This window comes from Mus caroli, chromosome X (assembly GCF_900094665.2).
Source record: "Mus caroli chromosome X, CAROLI_EIJ_v1.1, whole genome shotgun sequence".
NCBI lineage: Eukaryota > Metazoa > Chordata > Mammalia > Rodentia > Muridae > Mus > Mus caroli.
The window spans coordinates 30,123,914-30,142,357 of record NC_034589.1 but is presented as its reverse complement, the minus strand read 5'-3'; the positions used below and the strand labels follow the sequence as shown (position 1 = coordinate 30,142,357).

Below are 18,444 nucleotides of genomic sequence, written 5' to 3'. Positions count from 1 at the left end.
GAGTTCCACAACAGCCAGGACTGTTATACAGAGAAACTGTCTCAAAAACTAAAAACCAACCAAACAAACAAACAAACAAAATCCCTACATATCAATGACTCGGTTTTTTTGTTGTTGTTGTCATTTTGGGTGCTTTGCGGGGTTTTTTTGGTTGGTTGGTTTGGGGGTTTGAGGGATTGTTTGTTTTTGCTACTAAAGTTCAACTAGCCAGATGGAAAACCTCTTTGGATCCACCATCTATTAACTTATCAGTGATAATATATCAGTTATACTAGCAGAAAATAATTCATACATCCCTTTTGGGAGTGATATGGGTGGAGCCCTGAGCTCTACACATGCTAAGCAAGAGCTCTACCACTTGGCACCCCTGGCCCTGGATTCCTCTTTAAAAGACCAGAAATATCTGGGGTTGGTGACAGTGTCCTTTTTCAGTTCCAAGATGGAAGAAAACCTTGCTGGAACGTGGCACCTTACACTAGCAATCAGAGCTAGCACAATAGCCTGTCCCCATCCATGCTCTGATGGACACAGGTCTGGGCACCTTATGCATCTCTAGAAGATGTCACTAAATTTATGCTACCCTGCTCCCATAGTGCTTTTGCTGATGATTTGGGGAGGGTAGAGATTGTGGTAGAAATGTTTTTTACACAGATTGTGGTTGAATCTGATCAAGTTCCAGATTCAGTATTTCCTCTGGATACCCCTAAGAGACTAAGAAAGGATACCACTGTTTCAGGGGTGTCTACCAAGCCACCCTCACCTGTTCCCTTTTCCGTTTCTCCTAATTGCCTTAGATTGCTAACATTTCACTATTGGTATTAATTCATAATATTGGATTTCTCCTCATACTCAGTCCATCTTCATCAGTTCTTACTGTTTTACAGTTAACTCTGCTGTTTGCTGCATGCTGCATGACACCCAGGGTCCTGGTAAGCTTTATTAACTCTAAATAATACTGGCAGTGGCTTCTCCAACACCTCCCCAAACCCCACACTTGTAGCACCCATAGCTAACCATAAAAGAAATGGCTTCATCGGACCGGCTAATTTCCTCCTGAGACTTACAGTATGAAGATGTTATCTGGCTGTGGTTTTAAGTGGAATGCTTGCCTGCCTGTCTGATTGGAAGTAAGTGTGTGTGTGTGTGTGTGTGTGTGTGTGTGTGTGTGGTTTTGCAGCTAGAACAACTGTGTAGCATAGGTAGGCAGATCATGCGACCAACATGTAAGGTTTCAGTCCAGATTTTCTTTTTCATGAAGAGTCATAATCATGAATTTCAAAATGAATTGTGAAGTAGTAGGAAATTGCTGGGTTCACAGTACCTACCGGCAATGTCACAGTCAGTCTTGACTCACACCACACCCCAAATTTAGGAATGCGCCAGGAGAAATTGCTTCTGTGTCTCCCTGTAGTAAACTGGTCCTTATCTGAGGGGTTCAACTTCTACAATTTCTTTTGATTATATGCCTTACCCTCCAAATATAAGCAATGTAGAAAACAAGGAAGAGACCTCAGATACTACAGGAAAGCGATAAATTTGGTTCTGTGAGGGCTAGTGAGATTGCTCAGCAGGCTTCGGTGGCGGCACCTTTCACAGAAATCCATTTAAACCTAGCAGCCTAGTTCAATCCCTAGAACCCAAATAATAGTGGAAGGAGAGAACCAACTCCAGAAGTTGTCCTCTAATCACACTACACCATGGCATGTGTGCCCACAAAAAGTAATAATAAGCTAATTTTTAAAAATTTAATTCTGGGTCTGGAGAAGTGGTTCAGGGTAGTTAAGGACACTTAACTGTTTTTCCAAACAAGCTAAGTTTTGTTCCTAGCACCCATATATTACGCAGCCCACAACTGCCAGTAACTTTAGCCCCAGGGTATCTGACAACTTCTTTTGGCCTTTGTGAAAACCTACACACACACACACACACACACACACACAAATATAAAACATTTAAAATATTATTCTGTAAGTAAGTACAAGCATCATAGAAACCTCTGTTAAAGAGATAAAGCAGGGAATTCTTAGTAAAGATCCCTGAGGGCTAGTGCTTGTGTCTACAGAAGTAAAGAGGACTGGTCCCTGCCATCACAGCTTTTACGGAGAGTGAAAACAGTCGTCATAGGATGGATGAAAGCAGTGGTTACACACCGTTTATCTACTCTACCAAAATCAGGTAGTGACGGGAAATTGAATGTAAATGCTTTGAACACCACACTTAGATTGATTTCTTTTTAAAACTCCACCATGGAAACTTTCAAATGTGGCTAAGAGAAGAGATAATAGCACACAATTCAGCTCCATATTCCTGGAGCTGAGCCATCAAGGAATCATTGACATACAGCTAAGTCAGACTCTGCAATTACCTCAGACATGCTGGATTATTGTAAGGCGAAAACGGTATCAATTCATGGGTGATATACATAGTACATAGTTCTAAGAGATAATGATGCTTAAAAAACAGTCACCATTGTCGCAGCTACAAAATCAACAATAATTTGCAATACAAAATGTCTAGTTGGTGTCGGATGTACTCATGAATTGCCTTACTTTGTTTGTTTGTTTGTTTGTTTGTTTGTTTGGGTTGAGGACTAAAGCATTGAGATGATGTCCCCTCGGTAGGCCATACAATGGTTTATATAGAGAGCCTGCTATTAGTCACAAAACCAAAGGCTACAACTATTACAGTAGAAACTTCAGGCAGCTGGCAAAGGCATCCTCCTTCCAAACAAATCCTGGCAAGGAAGTCCATCCAAGCTTCTGAAACAGAAAGCCCAGGAAATGAAGCCAAACAAATGCATCCTAAAAGAACAATTAAATGATTTACTGCCTGGTTCTAAAGCAAACCCTGGAGCCCCTACTAGGGCACTGGCATCAAAGAGCAGCTTTCTATTTAGGAAGACTAAATTCCTGAAGTCTCTGCTCCCCACCATAGTCCAAGTGCCTAGCTATGGTCTAAGACGTAGCAGGAGCTCAGATCATATGGAGTTTCTTTGTTCCACCATTTTTAATGAGAGCAAGACAGGTGTATTCTGGTGAATTCAATTTTGGCACATTCCGATATTGTTGCACACTGATTGACACAATTTCATTCAGATTTCCTTGAGTATATCTTTATTAGTACCCATCCCTAAAATGAACCCTGGAAATTATAATTAAAGCCATGCCTTATAAGTAAGAGACAAGTGATAAACGTCTGGAGCAGCCAATTTCAACCCCAAGTCAGTTAGCTTTTCTTGGCAAGCTTCTCTGTAGTAGATTGCAAAAGCAGTTCTGGATCAGTTGGTCTGAGAGAGCCTTAGCTGCCAAGATTCTGAAAGCCACAAAGGTTATGTGCCCTCCTTCCCAAACTTCACTTGGGGTCGTTGATCAGAAAAGCCATCTGAAATGCAGGCTGAGTGAGGCTTACTTACATATGGAGGAGAGTGGGTGTATTCATTGTGTAAAACTGATTGCATGTTCTCAGATATGCATGCTCTTCTAACTCCACCCCCACCAAATAGCTCTCATTTAATAGGATGGCTGTTGAGTCCATTTTTCTGAAAATAGCTGAGAGAATCAACTTAAGGAAGAAAAGTTTAGTTCTCTCCATGGTCACTTGGCCTCATTGATGTGGCAAAGGTCCTGCCAGAACATCCTGGTGGAGGTGTATACTGGAGCAGAGCTGTTCACTGCATGTCAAGCCAGAAATCAGGCAGGGGCAAGATTGCAGGGCTTGCTCTGGTGACCTACTTCTTCCAATAGGCCCACCTTCCAGTAATGCCTTCATATGAATCCTTCTCAGGCTTCCTCTCTCAAAATCAGGGCCCTCAGATGCTAGTTATTTCCTTAAAACTCCTTAGTTGGCAAGGAAGACTTCAATACATGAGTCTTTAGAGCACATATCATAGCTAAACCATTAAAAAAAAAAAACCTTCTTCCGGTCATAAACAAGGATTTAGATACATAACCAAGAAGTTCTCTGAGACAAGACTCTCCCAAGTGATAGAAATGTCTTGAGTAGGTATCTCTTATCCTGTATGTAATGTTACTACTTTCTTTACAACCACAGGCATGTCAGTCTCTTCATATGTGACATAAGGATCAATATGACTTGACTTTACTTATATCATAGGAGTGAAATCCCCGAAACCCCAGGAGACAGGTCAAAACGCTACATGAACACAAGCTAGTGATGGGTTTCTATAGTTCAGGTTTACTGGTCACTGGTTGAAACCCAACCCCATCACACACTTGACAAGCAGGTATTGGCATAGGGGTAAAGGTTAGCCAGCTAAGCTTGCTCTAAAGACTGCCAAAGTTGAAACCTCCGCTTCTTTTCCAGTAGGTCAAGGGGGCAGTGAGCCTGTTGCTGTATTCGGTGGCCTAAGGTCACTAGATACTTGGTATTCATAGACAAGGTTAACTGGATACGTGTGTGTGTGTGTGTGTGTGTGTGTGTGTGTGTGTGTGTTGGCAGGTTGTTTGTCAAGAACAGATTTTTAAAACTGTGTAGGTTTTGATCTTTATTTTGCTTTTTAATACCACTACTATTTAATAGTATTTAATAATACTACTGCCATCCGTGTTAGAAAGCATTTTCCCAAGAGCCAGTGCACAAGACTTTAAGATCATCTAACATAGCTATTCTACTATATCTATTAGTTATGACTTAATTTCCTTCTGACTTTTTTGGTACGTTCATCCGTCCATTCATTAACCCCCCTTCTCTTTTCATTTTCAGTTTGGGCTTCCTGTAGACGCGCCCTTTCCTGTGCAACAGAGCTGGGCTTCCCTCTCTTTATTTCCCCCTCCTTAACATGCTTAGAGGGCATACATCCCATGCCTTCCCCTTTTCTTCCTTCAAATGTTTATAGAAGCCTGAGAGTCAAATGATGATGTCTGGTTCCTGACCAAGAAGCCAGCAATCTCGTGGCTTGGAGATACATTCCATACCTCAGTCCCTCTCCTAGTACCCTCCACCATATGCTCCCTCACATCCTCAATCCACCTCTGCCAGATTCACACATGTTTACAGGTCACTGTTGGTCACATTTGTGTACCAGCTTCCCCATTAGAATTCAACCGATACTTGTTTCCTTGAAGAATTTCCATCCACCAGTCAGGGGTCAGAACTGTCCCCTTATACTCCTGCATCCTAGTCACTGGGATTGTTCTTCCACTCCTCTAATGCCAGGAGCCATAGCCCCTTATAATAGGTTCTAAAAGAATTGCCAGCGATGCCTGTTTCTTCTCCCATCTTAGCCAAGCCCTTTCTCGATTTCCTTTACTTGGAGTCAGTTTACACAAGCTGTGTTAAAAGTCAGCCACACATTTATTCACACCAAGCCCTTCCTATACAAAACACAATTGCTGGAGCAGATAGTGTATATTCCCCCTCTCTAATTCTAGGGACCCCCACAGATACAGAAGGGAAAATAAACCGGAATGTTATCACCAGCCTAGAGTCTTGATTCATAGGCTTCTAGAATTCTCCTTGGGGGTTTCAGCATGCCATTGGTCATTTCTTGCCATCCCAATGAAGTGGAATAGCAAGAAGAATAATAATCCCAGTGAGCTGATCAAAGAATCCAGGCTTGGGGTTGTCTAGATGAGTGTTCTAGTCTCCCTGATGAATGTAATGGTAGGGTGAACCTGCATTTGCACAAGTGACACTTGAAAGAGGGAAGAAAAGAGGCATTGTCACTTGAAAGGTCATTTACTTTGGTCAAAATATTTAAAAAAAATATATGGTAGTTTTAAGTTTTATAATGGGTCCCACCTGATTGTGGCTTTTGGAAACCCTTTGAAGTACAGAGCCTTCCACCGTCAGGGCCAGGAGGCAGAGTATAGCTTTTGGCGTTTGGCTAGTGACAGAGCAACAGCTAGAGGCGACCTGGCAATGATCTGTGGCTAATATGGCGTCTCTCTGCCCTTCCTTTGCAGTAACCCATGGCTGTGTATTGAATAGTATGCCCCGCTACAGCTGGACTGGACTCCACTTAGCCTTTTAAGCGAAGGTTCTTATTTTAACTGACAACTTTTTATAAAAAAAAAAAAAAATGGTGCCAGACAGCTGGGCCTTCCACCCCTGCTCTGGCACTTCAAGCATTTTGTTTTTGTTTTTGTTTTTGAGTTCTGCAACTTGCTTCTGCCTCCCAGTCCCACTGGCATGGACCCTGACTTCTTTTATCTTGTTATAAAGGTGGCTGTATGATCACTACCTCTAAAAAAATGCAATAAATAAATTTGCAGGCCTTCTGAACTGTTACAAAAGGGCAGGGGCCACTGTCTACGATCATAGTTAATAACTTGAACCTAAGACTAAGTCCAAAGCAGAACTTGTTAAAAGCAAGCAAATCAATGTGCGCACTTTCTCTTTTCTTGTTGGCAAAGAGAGAAGGCAAGGCGGTTTTGATCTGTACTGGCCAATGGCCAGAGGCAAGGACCAGGTGACAAAGTGAAAGCCTGAGCTAGTCCTTCAGGAAAACCAACTGGAAGTGGAGAATTGCAGGAAACCCTATGCTTAGAGGCAAAACAAAACGAACCCAGCCACCTCTGGAACAGAAAGCCCTAAAGCAGAATCTCCAAGTATCTCAGATACAATCAGTAATCAGGAGAGTCAGGCTACTGAGTGAAGGCTGTCTGGGTCTCCTTGAGAAAGGCCCCTTATTTGTAGCCATGGAGTTCTGTTTGTTTTTAAAAACAAGTTCTTACTATGCAGTAAGAACTAAGCCCTGGCTAGCCTTGAAATCACAAAGCAGACCAGGCTGGCCTGAAATTCAGAGATTTACCTGCTGGTATTTTGCGCTGGCATTAAAGGCAAACACTACCACACCCAGCTGCCTTGGGGGGGGGGGTTAATCCACCTTCCCAGACTGCCTGCCAGCCCGAGGAAAGTACCATCTTCCTTAAAAAGTACTTGTATTTTAAAATGAGGCCTTTCATTTGCATTTGTATATAAACTCCCTACTTAGGACTGGAGGATCTCAGAATACTTCACAAATATTTGAGCTACACAACCCTCTAAAAGCAAGCAAAAACTGTATATAAAGTGAGGAGCTTTTTGATCAGCATGGCTGATATACCCCACCCCATGCTATAGGAGGATAGTGACACGTAGAGAAACGAAGGGACTCATCCAAGGTCCCAGCACTATTCCTTGGCAAGCAAAATTTCCAATTTCCTATCTCTGGGTTCCCAATCCTTTTCACCAAGCAACCCAAGTATTTATGTTTTTTTCTGGAGACAAGATTTTTTTTCTTTTCTTTTTTTTTTTTTTTATGTTCAGAGAAACCAGTGTTAGATGACTCTTGAGGGTTTTCACGTAGAAAAATAGGATAGGGTGGGTAGGCACAAGTAAAAAGAAAGCTCCAGGCCAGCTGCCATGATGCTGGATGATCAGTTAGCTATAAGTCTGTAAGTCTAAACAGGCGATCAGATCCTGTAAGTCTGAACCAGGACCAGGCCAGTGTACATTTCACTGGTGCACTTTGTAATCAGGGAACTCAGGTAGATATAAAAAGCAATGGTACCTATTAAAAGATGATGCTAAATTTCATTGAGAAGTTCTTCTCACTGTAAATGAGACAAACTTTTGTCTGTCTTCACTTGAAAGTCTTTAATTAGTACAATTGTTACTATTTTTTTTTAAATACTCTTAAGTTCCCTGTTTACTTCTGGCAAAACAAAAAACACTCATTAGAGAAATGGTCTGTGCTTTTCCAGACTGGAATGGAATGGCTTCCTGAAACACACACACACACACACACACACACACACACACACACACGCCATTTCTCTTAAGCCAAGAAGTCTGCTTTCTCCACCTGGTTTGGATTTTTTAAAGATCATTTGGCATTCATGTTTGGCTGTTAATATGTGCATATTTTTAAATTAAAGCAAGATGCAATTAAACTTGTGTGTGGTGTTCTTCAAACCTTCTCTATAGATTTCCCGTGCTGATGGCCCATCGTGACCTGTTCCTGTCTTCTCAGCAGTTAATCTGCACTACCTTCCACTGTCCACCCCCTTTGCATGTCCCTTTGAATGTCCTTTCTCCTTGGCTAATTTCGTGTTTTCTCTCTCTTTCTCTCTCTCTCCAGCTTTTTTTAACCTTGTCTTCAGCAGCTGTACTAAGTCTAAAGGAGAAGACTGCCATTATAGAAGAGTTAGTTAGGGCTCCATACTGTCTCAAGCAAGAAACCAACCAATCCCCCTCCCCTGCAACTGCGCACATATACACCACACTCAACAAGTGTACATGTGTCCCTGTGTCCAGGCAAGAAGCTCTCTTCTGACTTACATGATGTTTCACATGGAATTGTCTTGTCCTAAACTCACAAGGCAGGAAAAGAATCATCAGAGCTGGAAATGGACCAAATGTAACCTCAGAGAGACAACAACAGGACCACTCACCCAGGTGTTAAGTGACTGTGGCAGACCTCAGCTGTGGTGTGGAAGTGCTGTTCACGAGGTTTTGAGTGTTACGTTGTTTTTCTTAAAACGATTCTCTGGTTCAGTGGGTTGACTGTCTTCAGACACTATTAAGCTGATTTTGAATATGGAAGAGAAAGTTGAGTGGCATTTGCACCTTCAGCATTCACAGACTTTCTGCAGACCCCAGCAAGGTGGGGAGAAATGGAACAATTACCATTCAGCTGGAGAAAGACATGGGGCGGGGGGAGCTTAAGCTTAGTTGAGAACCAAGTTTCTCCACACAAACTTCCAAGGGGCTTTGCAGGTTTCACAAGAGGTTTCTATTCAACTTGGTAACTTGAAGGAGAGCTTTGATGGCGGTACATCTGCCTTGAAATCATTGGCTTTCCTTACTCTCTGAATACCATGCGAATGTGCTCATTCCTATCTGTCCATACCACAGACACCAACATTCTGCTGTCTCGTCTCTTGAGAGAGCCTCTTTGCATGTTTCCCAGAATCTCCGTTTGTTTTTCCTTTCTTCTCTGTGGTTCTTTTTGCTCAAAGGTGTGATCAGTCACTGCTCCTCTGGGGCTTCCATTCTCCAGAAGAGACATCCCAGAACCAGCACTGTTTAGCTCATTATCTTTCTAATGTCCATGTCAATTTTCAATAAAATTCAAAGAAATGCTCAGTGGCTCCATGATCTGCTCCCATCAGTTGGTGGCATAGGTCACGACAATTTGCTTTAGGAATGGGTGGCCACCTCCCAAATTGGGAGGCTCAGAGAGCTGCCAGGAGCCCACTAAGTCTTCCTCAGTGGACTGGCATGCCCCTTCCCCGTGCCTTTCTTCTTCCCGTCCCTGACATTCCCATGGGACTGGGTGGTATTAGCAGGAAGTCCTCAGCTTTCCCTTTAACTAGCACTGGTTGAACTAGTGTTCGACAGTAGAGGAAGGGTAAAGACAGAAAATGGCATTCCACAGAACAAAAACAAAACTAGCTCTGTGATACTTCTCTTATTTACTCCTGTGCTGTGAACATTTTCCCAATTTCACGAGTTGAAAGGCATTCTGTAGATACTAAGCCCTGGGTCACACAGGGATGCCTCCAATCCTCCCGGGCATTGCAATGGGTAAAAGGGAGAGTGGTCAGTTTTCAGAAATCTGCTTGTGAGTGAATTGGGGCTTGCTTCCTTCAGCTTCATTTGCCTGAAGACCAAATGATGAAGAAAGGAAACCTAGAAGCCTCTGCTTGGATACCAGAGCAAATAAAATTGACCAACCTCTACGCAGCTCACACACTAGGGGGCAGCAGAGTGAGACTATACTCGCTTATGACGTTGCTGAACACTGATACTGAGGAGGTGTTGGAAAATACAGGATCTCTAATCTGTTGGAATAGCGGGAAAATTGTGTTAAGAAAACCACAGGTGGCCTGGTAATACAGTAAGACGTCTACCGCCAAGCCCAACTATTTGAGTTCGATCCCCGGGACCCACGTGGGGGAAGGCGAGAACTGATCCCTTGCAAGTTGCACTCTGACCTCCCAACACGTGCTCCGGCACTTCACCCACACACACACTTCACCTCAAGCCCCCCAACCACACACACACCAAAAAAAAGAAAAAAAGAAAGTCAAATGCTGAGTTCGAAGCACTGGGGTTCTGTTTCCAGTGGTAAAAGCAATAAAATCTTAAACCAGGTGTCAAATTCCTATAATCCCAGCATCCAGAAAGCATCGGGAAGAGGATGTCTTCTCTAACCAAATACCAACCTGGGTTATACATCCAGATCCTGTCTCAGTAAACCCGGCGGGTTGGGGGTGGGGCTTCTTGAGAAAATAATACCAGCAAATCCTTCACAGAGCTAACTGAAAACAACAAACAAAAAGCATGGGGCCATTAGGGTCAGCAAGCTGGCTCAGCAGGAAAAAGTACCTGCCATCAAGCCTGATGACCTGGGTTTGATCCCTGGAACTCACGTGGTAGAAGCAGAGATGGGCTCACACAAGATGTCCTTAGTTTAAGTCAAGTGCATCATGTGGGCAAATGTGGGCACAAACTTGCTAAATAAATACTTTTTTAAAAATCCGTGGGCCGGACGGTGATGGCGCATGCCTTTAATCCCAGCACTTGGGAGGCAGAGGCAGGCGGATTTCTGAGTTCAAGGCCAGCCTGGTCTACAAAGTGAGTTCCTGGACAGCCAGGACTACACAGAGAAACCCTGTCTCGAAAAACCAAAAAAAAAAAAAAAAAATCTGTGGATACAACTGAAGAGATGCTCTGTAGGTTAAGCCCACTTGCTGTTCTTGCTGAGGATGGGGTTTCTAGCACACAGGCTGGGGCGGGGGTTCACAACTGCCCCTGCACCTCCAGCTCCGTGGATTCTCTCTCCCTCTTCTGGCCTCTGAAGCTGCAGAATTCACAAGCACATACCCAGATACACATATACATGATTTAAAATAAATCGTTTTTAAAACCCTGTGCATTTACTAAATGGGGTGCTTGGGTTTGAATACCTCCCACTGAGAACCATCTCCATTTTGCATTACTGCTTGCCTTGCTTGGCATGGGCTTTAGAATGTCCTTGCCCTAATGGGGTAGGGATGTAGTTCAGTGGGTAGAATTGCCAGGCACTTACAGCCTTGGGTTCAATCCTCTGCACAAAATAGAACCAGATGTGGTGGCGCAGTCCTGTAATACAACACTGAGGAGATGGAGACAAAAGGATCAGGAGTTCAAGGGCAGCCTTGGGCACTGTGTAATGTTCTATGATAACTTACATTATGGGTAATAAGGACATTCTCTTCTATAACCATGTCTTAGTCAGGGTTTCTATTCCTGCACAAACATCATGACCAAGAAGCAAGTTGGGGAGGAAAGGGTTTATTCAGCTTACACTTCCATACTGCTGTTCATTACCAAGGAATTCAGGACTGAAACTCAAGCAGGTCAGGAAGCAGGAGCTGATGCAGAGGCCATAGAGGGATGTTACTTACTGGCTTGCTTTTCCCTGGCTTGCTCAGCCTGCTCTCTTATAGAACCCAAGACCACCAGCCCAGAGATGGTCCTACCCACAAGGGGCCTTTCCCCCTTGATCACTAATTGAGAAAATGCCTTACAGTTGGATCTCATGGAGGCATTTCCTCAACTGAAGCTCCTTACTCTGTGATAACTCCAGCTGTGTCAAGTTGACACAAAACTAGCCAGTACAAACCACAATTGTCAACTTTGGTAACTGACTCATCTCATTATTACAGCACTTTCATCTACTGAATAATTTTCTTTACATAATTTCCCTAAAATGTAGGATTTAGTCTAAAGTCATACATTTTGCCTTGTCTTTTAAATCTTTAATTGGGAACAGAATTTCTTATCCTTTTATGACATATTTTCTAGTATTTTATTTTAAAATTGTGTGTGTGTGTGTGTGTGTGTGTGTGTGTGTGTGTGCAGTGCCCATGGGGGTCAGAAGAGGGTGTTTGAGCCCCTGAACTGGAGTTAGAGTAGGCTTAAGTGTGCTTGGAATTGAACTCTGATTCTTTCGGAGAATGGTATGCATTACTTAACCTCTGTGCCATCTTTCCACCCCCGACACTGATCTTTTTAAAGTCCTGCTTTTTGTTTTTGTTTTAAGATCCAAGATGTGGGCTGTCAAGAGAGCTCATCCATCAGAACTGCTTGTACATAGTCCTAACAACCTGAGTTCGATTCTCAGATCTTACAAGGTAGCAGGAGCAAACCAAGTGCTCAGAGTGGTCTTCTCTCATAAATGCACCATGGCACGTGCGCACGCACACACACACACACACACACACACACACACACATACACACATGCAATAACTCAGCAATTCATTTCATTTTGGGTCAAGGCGCTTCTTCATTCCTCCACTACATAATTGCTAGGCTTGTTCATTTCCTCTTCCATCAACAAACTTGCTACTAAAACCCTATGTGGAGAAACTAGAAGTCCCCAAATACACCTTGCTCCTTGTCAAAACCCTCCCAAATTTAGCATCTGCTGATAGCTTTTTGCCTGAATGGATCTGACAAAACAACTTTCAATTTCAGCTCTCTGTTCACTGCTGCTAGGAAGTGCACGGTTACTGCACAAGAAGCACAAGGCTTTTCTTCCATCTCCTTTATCTACCTAGCATCACTGAGGATTTATGACTTTATATAATAAATGTCAGGGACAGTTAATTTGGGATTTAATTATTTTATTAACTTTCAAACTTAGCATACGGAGAGTAATGGGCTTCATTGCGACATTTTCATGAATCCAAATCATTACACTTTGTTATCATATATATGTGTGTGTGTATAAAACTTATTTTAAAAAAAAGATTTATTTATTTATTTTATGTATATGAGTACACCGCACCTGTGCTCAGACACACCAGAAGAGGGCATCATATCCCATTATAGATGGTTGTGAGCCACCATGTGGATGCTGGGGATTGAACTCAGGACCTCTGGAAGAGCAGTCAGTGCTTTTAACCACTGAGCCATATCTCCAGCCCCTCTACTTTGTTCTTATTTGTCCCCCATCCGTAACCATCTTTCACACATACACACACACACACACACACATTTTTCTCCTGTTGGTTCCCTTCCTCCTCAAGTCCTCTCCCTTCGCCTTTCAAGTCATACTTACTCCATTTCCCGTTCTTTTTCTTCCTTCCTTTGCCCCTCCCTTGAGAATTTTCCTCCTCCCTTCTCATGTTCCTCTTTGGATTTTCAACACACACACACTCCAATGTTTTCTACTTCATTACTGCTCCTAATGACTTTGGTGCTCAGGTTAGCCAGCTTTAGCCTAATTGTAGGTTCAAGATTATTGCTTTGAATCCATTAGTAAGCATTCCTCAAGTGCCTCAGTGGTAAGGAATACTGTGGTCAAGAATCCCTGTGGGATGAAAGGCGAAGTGTAATTATCTAGGAGAACAAAGTGGACTGATGGGAGAGGAGGGAGGACAAAGGCAAAGGAGAGGGATGTTCAATGCACACTATATACTCATGGAAATCTAAAAACTAATACATACAGTTTTTTTTTTTAAGAAAATTGTGTGAGACTGAGTCAGCAGGATTGCTGCAGGTTTGAAGACAGCCTAGGCTACAGAGTAAGACTCTGACTCAAGAAAAGAACAAACCAAAAGCCCCTTATAAAGGGTTTATATGCAGATTATGGCTGATTGCCAGAGGGACACTTTCTTCAGTGCTGTAGCCCATGGCAAGAAGCCTATGCTACCATAAACAAAAGTTGACCCACGCTACTGTAAACTACCCTAACGTAACTCATTGCATTACCAAAAAATAAAATTAAATTAAATTTTTTAAAAATCTATGAAAGTTGAAAGCAGGTTAGTTAGGAAGAGGAAGGAAGTTGTAGGGAGCAGAAGAGAGTTACTGTATATAACGAGTTGTGGGTATGATCAAAATAAGCATGCAACACATGCACACATCTAATTTCTGATATGCTAATGGGAATAGTGCTTAATTGGGTTCTTGGTTCTGAGGTTCCCTCCTGTCATTACTGACTCCTTTACAAGGACAGGCAGGCAAGGAAGCCTGGTGCAGTCAAATGGGTTGTGTGTGTGTGTGTGTAAAGAGAGCGACAGAAAGCTGTGCTGGAGAATAATGAAGGGTGAGAAGATGGAGGGTAACAGGTTTGGGGTGTGGTTCAGGACTGCATTGGGCTGCGTTTATAATCTCTTTCCTCCACAAGACTTCAATCTTTATTCAGATAACTGTTTCTGTTTCTGTGTCTCAGCTACTTCCTGAGTGATTCTGTACCTTGTGAAAAGGGAATGGGTTAAAACAGGTTGGCTGTAGGATTTATTAAATGGACTCCTGGAGAGAGGTTATAGAGCATGCAAATTTTTCTTCTGTTTTCTTATCTAGGGATGATACGGTTTACAATCTATCAAGGGAATCATAAACATAACAGCATTATGGTTGTTCCAGGAAAAACAGACTCCTTCCAGGACCTCATACATGCTAGGCAGGCACCCCACCACTGAGCTACATCCACAGCCCACTAGATGGCCTCTTAGATCACTTTCACTGCTTCTCATGTTGTATTTCAAAAGTCAGATTTTAAGAATTTGTTTGCTTGCTTGTTCCTGACCCCTACCTTTCCCTCGGCTACTGCTCTCTGGAAACATCCCTACAAATACACACAAAGTTGTGTCGCTTTAATGCCCTAGGCAACTTTTTTATTATTTTTTGAAACTAAAACATAATCACATCATTTCCTCCTTTCCCTTGCATGCTCTGCTATGAACCCCCTTTCTCTCTCTCCCTCTCCCCCTCTCCCTCTTCCCCCCTCTCTCTCCTAAATATGCAAACACAATCTTCTCAGTCTATATAATGTTACTTGTATGATTATAGTTGGAGAAGCAAAATTAATCATCACAGGTGCTAAGATGCTATAACAATTCTATATTTTGAAAATAACACATAAGAAAGATAGATGTCTACTCAAGCTTATTCAGAAATTCAGTGATAAATTTGTGGGACACACACTGACTTAAACATCCAAGCTAAGGCCACAATGTTCTACACAAAGTGACTTTTGTATGAACCTTCTATATAAGCCGACTTAGGAAATGGATTGCATATCTGTTATTCAGGAATCTATAGGAAACTCTGCCCAGTATAATTATAATTCCCTGAGTAAGAATAATTGTGTGAAATATATCATCTCTCAAAACGAAGCATATTTTAAGTTTATAGCAAGAGGAAAAATGGTAAATATGGGTGTTGCAAACAACTGTACCTGGCCCACAGGAATAATGTAGTTTCAGAATTAGTGCTTTTCTGAACTAATGCTAATATGTGTTGCGGCCTGCCCGCAGTCCACAACACGAACGGTTCAACTGAGAATGGCAGTTCACTGAAAAGAGAGGAATCTAGACGGGGCGGAAGAAAGAATGGAGCTAAGACAACATCCTGATCAAAGCTCAATTTTACTATTTCCAGACACTCAGTTATAAAGGAAGGGGGAGGGAACCCAATATCCCGCCAAGTAACTCAGGGTCCAGTAGCAGGACGAACACGTGTGTGCCTCCAGGCAGCAAAGGCAGGTTCCAGCAGTAGGCGTGGCAGGACGAATGAGCAGGTAGCTCCACCCTTGAGCAAGCAGGTTCCAGGCTGGGGGAAGGGAGGCCACAAATATGGGAGCCTTAAACTTAAATGCAGATCTGATCAAGATTTGTTCTGAGTGAAGAGCAAGGAGTTTTCCTTTTTCTCAGAGTTAAAGAAAGATGTCTTAGAACTGCAATATTGACTTTGATGAGGGTTGGTAGCATAGAACATGTGGTAGGTTTTTGTGCTGCTATAAATGAGGCTGAATAGCTCGAGAACTGAAATTTATTTCTTAGAGTTCTAGAGGCTGGGAAGTCTAAGATCAAGACATTAGTAGAAGTGGTTGTCTGGGGAGGAATGTTCTCTGCTCCCAAGATAGTTTCTTGTTGCTGTATCTACCAGAAGAGAGCAATATTGTATCCTCATATGGGGGAAATGCTGTGTGAAATATGTTTTTATAAAGATCTTAATCTGTCAGGAGAGAGTAGCTCACAAGGCCTAATTAACTCTTAAAGATCCTATGTCCTTTTCTGTTCTTGGTGTGTGTGTGTGTGTGTGTGTGTGTGTATGTTTTCATTTTTTAAAGATGGGGTCTCACTTAGCCCAGGCTGGATTTACAGTCACTTTGTAGCAGCAAGTAGCTCCCAAATGCAGAGATTATACTTGTGCCCCTACACCTAGCTTAAGATTTATTTTGTGAGCATTAGTATTTTGCCTCCATGTATGTATGTACAACACATGCATACCCAGTACCCACAGAGGTCAGAAGAATGGTTGTAAAGCACTGTGTAGGTGTTAGGAACACAACTCATCCTCTGTAAGAGGAACAAGTGTTCTTAACCACTGACCCATCTCTCCAGCACTAAGACCTTACCTCTTAATGCTGTCGCATTGGCCATTAAATTTCAGCAACTGCATTTTGAAAGGGACATAGCCATAGAAGCCTGAAATGAATCAAATTATTAAAACGCAATCACCTTATGATGTAGACTCTAAGAAACTAGGATGGTGCAAAGAGAAAGACATCCATAAATCTGACTAGCCTATGGCATGCCCATGAAAGCCAGTGCAGGCATTAAGAGCAAAATAGGAACTCCCCGTTTTCATAGAGTGGATATTTTATCAAGGGAATAAGAGTCAGTTGTTTAAACGTTTTTCTTTCTCCTTTTTTTTTATTAGAAGATTTAAAAGACACGGTGCTAACTTGTGAAAGATATCAAGACCTAAATTAAAATGACACCATTGAGTGGAAATAGTTACATGTGTAGAAATGTGCAAATCCAGAATATAATATACTCTACAACATTAATCAGCAGTGGATATACACCTAGAAGGAAATTTGAACAGCAGTTCTTAAGAAAACATAATTAAGAATTTACAGGTTTTCGGGCTGGTGAGATGGCTCAGTGGGTAAGAGCACCCGACTGCTCTTCCGAAGGTCCAGAGTTCTAATCCCAGCAACTACATGGTGGCTCACAACCATCCGTAACGAGATCTGGCGCCCTCTTCTGGAGTGTCTGAAGACAACTACAGTGTACTTACATGTAATAAATAAATAAATCTTTAAAAAAAAAGATTTTACAGGTTTTCATAATAATTAGGTGTGGACCCATTCAATAATGAGTTTTGGTATTTTTAATAAAGCATAGATACTGTTATTGAGATTTAATTGTAGGGCAATTTTTTCAGTGAAGTAATTCTCTCCCTCTCATGCATCCCTTCCTGTTTTCCTAGCATCTGTCCTTCCTTACTCCCACAGACACACCTAAACACAAATTAGAAGCTACATTTATTATTCTTGTCAATCCACAAGTTGAGCATAGATCAGTATCTGTATTCCAAGTATCCAAGAGGCCAGGCTAAGTTCAAAGCTAGCCTCCCTTTTTCCTTAAAGTTGAGGGTAATAGGTCAAAAGACACCTTATCCAGTAGCCCTACTGCTAGTGTAAGTGTTAAATCTATGCGGGGTTCATTCTCATTACCATGGTTGCCATCTGTATAACGATTTGTCCATTATTCTGCCCAGCGGCTTTTAACTAGTCTTTTGGGTTTTTAGTAAACTGAAATATAAAGACATGATGATACACTTTGTAATCTCAGCACTTGAAAGGTTCAGGCAGTACAACAGACGTTCACGATCACTCTTGGTTGTACTGTGAGTTGGAAGGTAGCCTGGGCTGCAGTTGAAAAACAAGACCATGTGCCGTGTGTGTGTGTGTGTGTGTGTGTGTGTGTGTTGACTCGACAGACAATACAGAATTGTCTGTAACCATGATCAGAAAAATGTAAGAGGGTCAGCTAGAGAAGTGTTGCTGTTATTTTCTTTGCAAATGTCACCTTTTCAACCACACTTTCACAAGCAACTCCAAAGCTGATGCTGAAAGACGCATTTTTTTTTTCAAGCTATTCTCTGAAGAGGCATCTCAGAGCTAACAGAAAAAAAAACATGCCACATCCCTTTGAAACCCAAACCCCTTTCCAAGGACACAGCTAGAGCATAATGCCAGGCATCACAGCCAACTAATCGCCTGAGGGCACCTTCCAGGGACTTAACGGAATCATTAATTTCTGGAACCCCACTGAACCCCCAAGAGTCCCCTACCAGGAGTCTCCGCCCTTCTGCCAGTCACCAGAGTGCGTCAATGAAGAGTGACGTCAGAGGAAGGGAAAAAATGCCCATCGCGCGAGATCTCGCGCGGGACTTTGAAGTTGGAGACCGGTTGCGGCTCATGCGCTGTGGCCTCACAACCTCAGGGTGGCACGCGGGGAGGTAGGGTGAGAGACCCGAGCCGGGGAGCGCAGCGTGCTGGTGCTTCTCCTCCTTCTTCTTTTCTTCTTCTTTCAATTTTTTTTATTCTTGCCGCTACTCTCTCAGTGTGTGGGTCCCAGGGTCCGCAGAGGTGCTGTGTGGCAGGGCCCAAGTCCGCTGCCTAGTGTGCCCCATATATATGGAAGCC

The 18,444-nt window shown here is 42.6% G+C and overlaps 1 protein-coding gene and 1 long non-coding RNA gene across 10 annotated transcripts in view; one reads left to right on the top strand and one right to left on the bottom strand.

The window, feature by feature from the left end:
- The window catches only part of Septin6 (septin 6), a 76,447-nt gene extending 67,359 nt beyond the window's left edge, over positions 1-9,088 (top strand). For 2 of the 9 annotated variants that reach the window (XM_029473380.1, XM_021152934.2), the window contains exons 10-11: positions 885-929; positions 8,084-9,087. In XM_029473380.1, coding sequence (XP_029329240.1) covers positions 885-888 — 4 coding nt within the window. In that variant the 3' untranslated portion in view covers positions 889-929; positions 8,084-9,087. Of the gene's footprint in view, positions 1-884; positions 930-4,722; positions 5,682-5,924; positions 7,874-8,083 lie in introns of those variants that run through there. The other 7 variants (XM_029473379.1, XM_021152933.2, XM_029473378.1 and 4 more) reach the window with 5 other exon arrangements.
- A 6,429-nt stretch (positions 9,089-15,517) lies between these two features.
- On the bottom strand, positions 15,518-18,135 carry LOC115030064. The gene is made up of 3 exons (XR_003835660.1): positions 18,090-18,135; positions 16,363-16,432; positions 15,518-15,554 (listed from the first exon to the last, which is right to left on the bottom strand). It is a non-coding gene; the product is annotated as an uncharacterized LOC115030064 (long non-coding RNA).
- Positions 18,136-18,444: the final 309 nt, after the last annotated feature.